Below are 6,495 nucleotides of genomic sequence, written 5' to 3' on the forward strand. Positions count from 1 at the left end.
ATCTGAACTTAGTGGAGTCTGTAGTCAGTTCTCAAATATTAAAAACATTGAATAATAATCATTAAAAAAGTTTTTAAAAACCCACGTTTTCTGATTGAACTAAAAAGTAGAAAATAAATACTATACATCACAATAATGCAAGCGATCACTCTACTATAAGCGATCAAAAACGTGGGGCGCCGAAGTAAAAGTTATATTACTATTGATTAGATAATACTATTGACTTTTAGTAGGGAGCTTGTAGAGAGTCAACAGTATTAGAAACTGTAAGAAAATCACGGCGCCCCACGTTTTTGATCGCTTATAGTAGAGTGATTGCTTGCATTATTGTGATGTATAGTATTTATTTTCTACTTTTTAGTTCAATCAGAAAACGTGGGTTTTTAAAAACTTTTTTAATGATTATTATTTTCTACTTTTTAGTCTTTGTCTGTTTGCATTAAAATCTTGCTATCGATTTTATCTTTTCACTTTTTTTTGGGTAAACGAAGACAACTCGTAAAAAGACAACTCGTAAAAAGACAACTCGAAAAAAAATCGTTGTGTGAATACGTTACTGACTAGAACACATAGATTTGAACCCGTGTCGAGTGGGATAGCAATCGTGTGACCAACCACTCGACCATATCGTCTCCCACAAACTGGCCTACATCCTGTAAGTTTAAACTCGGTTCAAAGTAAATTATTTGCCCCTAAGCCTGTGGCAACGTGGGATCGTTCGCTTCACTGCGCGCGAGGTACGCGTCGCTGGTTTTTTTTTCTAATGGCTCGCAGAGGAGAATTATATATATAGATTATATAGCGGTCTAAAATGCTCAATAAAATGTTTCCATTGATCAATTTAGTAATAATAACAATTGCATATTCTATGGTCATCCAAAAGAAAGCTTCCCTGAAAATTTCAGCGCGCTAGCTAACTGGGAAGTGCCAGAAATTTCGATCGCAAGATTTGATTGGAAAGACAAACAAACACAGAAAGACACAGAGAAAGCAAGTTAAAGAAAACGTGGGAAAAATATGGCTCAATAGGTGGAGTATATTTTTTAATTTAATGTTGTTATCTCCCCTTTTGTCAAAAAACGGTAACCTTTAAACTAATAATGTTTAATGAGTAATTTAATACCACATTAGATTACAGATTAGATTTTCTTACACTGTCATTAGAGATCAATGCACCTTGACAAATATGAAGAAATAGCTAAATTAGAAAGTGGTTCACAAAAGAGTTACACAATTTGCCACAAACAGAATTATAGACAGTGAACTAAGAAAAAGCTTCTAAAAAAATACTACCAGACCAACAATAAGTTGCAGAGTGAATCTATAAGCAACATGAAAGGAGGTGGCAAGGAAAACCTATTGCTAGATGTTTCTAAGAATTATGTTTGTAGGTGTGGGTCATCTTACAATTTGCTAATTAGAAAAAAATTAAAGTTTAACATCCTTATAAGCATCTTACAGAGGCTTCTGATACAGTTTATTTGTTCATGGTTAATTAAACTGACATCTTTTTTTCAATACAACAAAGCAGATCAGTGTACAACAAATGGAATCAGCCCCAAGCTGCTTGAATGAGAAAGACTCTTCAGTGTTACCTCACTGTTCTAGAGTATATTACTTCCCTTTAACTTAACTACTATGCTAATTCTCAGTGCTGCAGTCACATTTTTTTATCTTCATCTTCTTTCTTTAGACTTTTATTAGACTTCAACTTACACCATATACATCCAGAGTCTCACTCAAGCAATTCCCAAAATTCTCATTCAGATTTTTGTTTTCTTTATATTTCTGATTCCTCTAATAGAAATAGAAGTCATACTCTCTGATTAGTTATGTGACTGATAGCTAACAAACAATGACTCCAAAAATCTACTTTAAAAAAAACTAACTGACATATAAAGAACTTGCTTACATTGTTCTTGTAGAGAGTGCTGAAGTGGTTGTTCCTGAAGAACACACACAGCTCTTTCTCTTTCACAACAGTGGACAGCTCACACAGGCCGTGGTATGTCAGCTGGGAGGCCGAGCGCTCAAGGAACTGTTCAGCTATCAGAGCTGGGTGGAGGGAAACATTCAATATTTTATTTTACAACAATGTTCAAGATGAAGAAACATATTTGTTATCATGTTAACATCTGGTGGTCCTTTTTAGTAACTAGCTAATAATCACAGTAAATATATTGACTGATCTATGTCTAACACCAAGGTCGAATATATATCTAACCAAGAGGCTGCTTTTATTAGCTAAATGTAAAGCGTGCTTGGAATGCATTAAAATTCTAGTGTTAAGAATAAATTATTTTTTCCTAGATTATAATCATTTTATGTACAACCTTTCATAATATCAGATCCTCTAGTTATTTATTACAGTAAATTTCACAAAACGTTTTTTTATCTTAAAAGATTATACAAAAGATAAAGAAAGTCGCCTAGATTACAGTTGCATCTCAATATAATGTGTTCTATTTTAAACTCAATCTGATTGAAGAAAGAGAACCGTATAGATATTAAAAGTGGAGTCATAAGATTAACATGAAAAATTAGCCAAACTGTGACGGCAAGATTACATGGTGAATGCTTTATGAAACCATTTTACCATTATATTTTTAACACTGCTAGAGTGGTAAATATTTTAAGTTTCTACAATAATTCTATACAGTCAAACATGATTGCTGAAGTAATAAGCTATACCCAAACAACCATATAGCGTAAACTTTAATTTACCAGTATAATTAGTCCAAATACACATAGGATGAAAAATCGATTCTTTTTATTTTCTCTTTACATATATTTGCTGATCAACTCATTAAGTTTCTACAACCTAAATGGTTAGATTTTACCAATACCTTGTCGAACATTTTCCTCCTTTTCTGACTGCTTGAGACTAATAATTTTCTCCACCAGCTGGTTATAGCTGTCTTGATTGACAGCTCGGACAGTGTCCGAATCCTGGGGGTCAACTAACCAGCCATGGAAGAGTGAGATTTCCAGCAGATCAAAAATAATCAGCTCAGGGGTGTATTCAAAGTCAGCAACACTGAAAAACATATACACAAGGTGGATAGTTATTTAAGTTCTCTAACAGTAAAGAAACTTTTGTGACCTAACAGATGGGGTTATTTTTTCTTGTGGCCACTGCATATGTAAAGCTACTGTGTGGTTTACACAAAGACAGCTGTCTATACACAAGTTAAATATCTATCAGACTCAATCTAGGAGCTGGACAGAAGACCTTCAAGTCAGCATCTACTACTCTACCTCATTTCAAATCATGATTTTTTAAAGTTTAAATTATTAATATTCTCACACTTGCATTAAAAAGAGTATATAAAATCTAATAGCCCGAGAAAAGGTTATATCAAGAATCCCAATCCTGCCTGGTCAATCCATATACAAACACAGAACAATCAAACTTCCATACAAAAACAAATATTTGAGAATAACAGAAAGAAAATCAGAATTAAACAAAAAATAACATTCTTAAAAATTGAGTAATTATTTTTAAGACTCATTAAGCTTAAAAAAATGTATAAATCTGTTCTTTTTTTAAATGAAAAATAAATTGATATTATAACATAATTTTGTGATGAGGAGGCAAGAAAAGAAATTACCAAAATTAAATTTGTTTTAAAGAATGCTAAACTCAAAATAGAAAATCTGACAGTTGCACTTTGCTATAAAAAAAATGGAGTTAATATTTTAGATTTTTTTTCAACACTAAGCATATCTTGATCTTAAATTTCAAAACTGTCAATTTGTTCTATCATACAAAGTTATTCAACCCACTTACAAGATTTCTATAAGAAATCCATTGCTGAATATCCTAGAACTATTACTGTATTTAAAAACAATACCAACCCTGAAAATTTAACATTAACATCAAGGCCAGTCTGGAGTTTGTACATGACACCCATTGCATCTTGCATATTCTGTTCATAATTTGCTTGTGAAATCTCTGAAAGATTCTAAAGAAAGAGACAAAAACATAAAAACTAATAACAAGATCAGAGTAAATTGTGTAATCATGACAACCATATTATAAAAGGATTTTAGTAGGAGTTTAGTTTAGGCATTTTTCTTACAAAATCCAGATGTTTCTTAGACTGGGTAATACAAATGTTTAAAATACTTCAGCTGTTGTTAATCATTAAATAGATTATTTAAGTTTAATTAGAATTATCATAGAATAACTCATTACCAGTACACCAAGGATTAAAAATAAGTTGAGCTTGCCATTTATTAATTACAAAATTCAATGAAAGACTACTTAATGTTATTGAAACATTAGAAGTTGCCAGTAGAAAAAATTCATAAGTTGTAGAAAGATATAACTAAATGAAATTTTATTTGTTACCTCCAACATTAAAAACAAAATTAAATTTTCTTTAACGTCCTGAATATCTAATTTAAAAAAAATAAAACATACCTGAGGCATATTTTCAAATATACATTCTCCCAAATAAGTCATCAGCTGTTCAGATGTCACCATCTCAAGCATAGGAGCAAGTTTTACCTAGTTAAAACATAAAGTTCATTTTAAAATAAAATCTTATTGGACGATATGCTTTAAAAAACAATAATTCTTAATTCATTTTATTACTGAATATGGTGGGATACATAACATTAACATAAGCCTAAAGCACATTACTTGATCATATTAGACCTGTCAGTCCCAAGTTCAAGTGCCAGTAAGGGAAAAAAGTTAGTGTGCAACGTGTACTTTGTGTGCGCTGTGTTCTAAAAGTCTTATACAAGGCACGGCAGCTAAAAAATACTGTGTGGCTGTATGATTTACTGCCACATTAGCTTATGAATGGATTATGTGATGATCCATATGGTCACAACCTTTACATTACCAGACTCTAGTCTAGGCAACCATCAGAGCTTGGTATATTTATGGTTGTTTTACCAATTCAAGATTGGGTTAGGATTAGATTTTTTAAACACTCAAATATGCAGTCTACAGTATTCTACTATTTCATTGAATTATAATACTAAATGAAAAATGTGAAGAAAAATGCCTACTTTTCCTTTTAATAAGAGCACATTCATTATTGCCAGAAGTGGACAAGGACCATTTTCATTCTGTGTAATTATAGGTACACTGGCCTGCCCAAATGAGATCCACTTGATGTAGTAAACACTCTCCTGGTCACTGTTAGATGCTGATGCCTCCCCTGTGGTGCCATCTGCTGCAGGCGAATCAAGATCTGAAACTGTGACTTGGGTCTCAGATGCAGAGGTGTTTGCATCAGGTGACAGTTTAGCTGGGCTGTTGCTTGGAGATTCAGAGACTTTGGGAATCGGTTCCGTGAAGGAACTGCTATCTTTTTCAATCACAGATTGATAGGAGGCAGTCTCTTGACTAAACTCATCCTGGCTGACACCGCTGTCTTGACCAGAATTTGAACTTGAGTTGGGACTAGATGTGACACTTAAGTTTTCAAACTCAGTGGATAAGTTTGGCTCTGCAGTAGAGGAACTGTTTCGACTATCGAAGTCTGCAGCTGATGATTCTACCACTGTTTTTTTAACTTGGTCCAAACTGGATCCCACATTGACATGCTCTAGAGGTTGAGCGTTATCTGTCAATTTCAGGGACAGGTTCGGTTCCATGCTTTTCCCAAGACGAGATGACTCACTCAAAATAGGAAAGGGTTCAGACTGAGGAAAATCTGGAGTAATTTGCTTTTCTGCTAAAACAGGACTAGAGTGAACTTCAGCACTTGTATTTCTGTTCTTATCACTCAATGTATCACTGTCAAGGGAATTACTAGGACGAACGTCATCTTGTACAGTTGGACTAGCAGCTGATACTTCTGTTACTGTTGTAGACCCTGTAAGAGGCACACTATCCGCTTTAGCTTCGTCCATTTAGATAGCTAACAAAAAAACAAACCAACAACTGTAAGTATGATTGAAATTAAGAGCTAAACAATATTTAAATCTTTAATGAAGTTATAACAATAACAATTAAAATACTATTTATCATTGTTGATTTTTAACATACCCTTGCTTTACCCACTCATTTAGTGAAAATTAAAATTTCGTTGAAAGCTTTTTTGGAAATAAAGGTTACAAAATGCTAGTTTGATTAAAAATGATTTATAAAAAAAACAACATAAATCTAACTTTTTGTTTTAGTTGCAGGTTTGAAAGATCACGTTTATATTTAGGTTTACCCATACAAGTACTATAATTTTGTAAAGGGTTTAATTGTTTTTACTAAAAAAATCTACAGAAACAAATGGGTATATTTTTATTAGTAGGCCTATAGGCCTACTGAAACTATTTTCAAGGAAAAATGAAGTCGTGTAGCTAGACACGCAGCTAGAGGATACATGGCATACTGGATTAGTTAGACTAGATTAGCTGATACTAGTCTAGATAATGATATCTAGATCTAGATCTAACTCTACTACAGATTTATGCTGTCTAGATCTAGCAGATCTTGTTAGATCCTAGTCTAGAGTGTCTAGAACTTGATCTAGAATC

The 6,495-nt window shown here is 33.0% G+C and overlaps 1 protein-coding gene across 3 annotated transcripts in view; it reads right to left on the reverse strand.

Moving 5' to 3' along the window:
• Positions 1-6,495, reverse strand: part of LOC131947355 (ubiquitin carboxyl-terminal hydrolase MINDY-1) — a 28,080-nt gene that overhangs the window by 21,025 nt on the left and 560 nt on the right. For all 3 annotated transcript variants that reach the window (XM_059308555.1, XM_059308564.1, XM_059308572.1), the window contains exons 2-6: positions 5,026-5,882; positions 4,427-4,513; positions 3,859-3,965; positions 2,847-3,037; positions 1,913-2,055 (exon numbers count right to left, since the gene is read on the reverse strand). In XM_059308555.1, the coding sequence (XP_059164538.1) occupies positions 1,913-2,055; positions 2,847-3,037; positions 3,859-3,965; positions 4,427-4,513; positions 5,026-5,874 (1,377 nt within the window). In that variant the 5' untranslated portion in view covers positions 5,875-5,882. The remainder of the gene's footprint in view (positions 1-1,912; positions 2,056-2,846; positions 3,038-3,858; positions 3,966-4,426; positions 4,514-5,025; positions 5,883-6,495) is intronic.

The sequence above is a fragment of the Physella acuta genome, unplaced genomic scaffold (genome assembly GCF_028476545.2).
Source record: "Physella acuta isolate Inbredline_101_S28 unplaced genomic scaffold, ASM2847654v3 ptg000056l, whole genome shotgun sequence".
In the NCBI taxonomy this organism is placed as follows: domain Eukaryota; kingdom Metazoa; phylum Mollusca; class Gastropoda; family Physidae; genus Physella; species Physella acuta.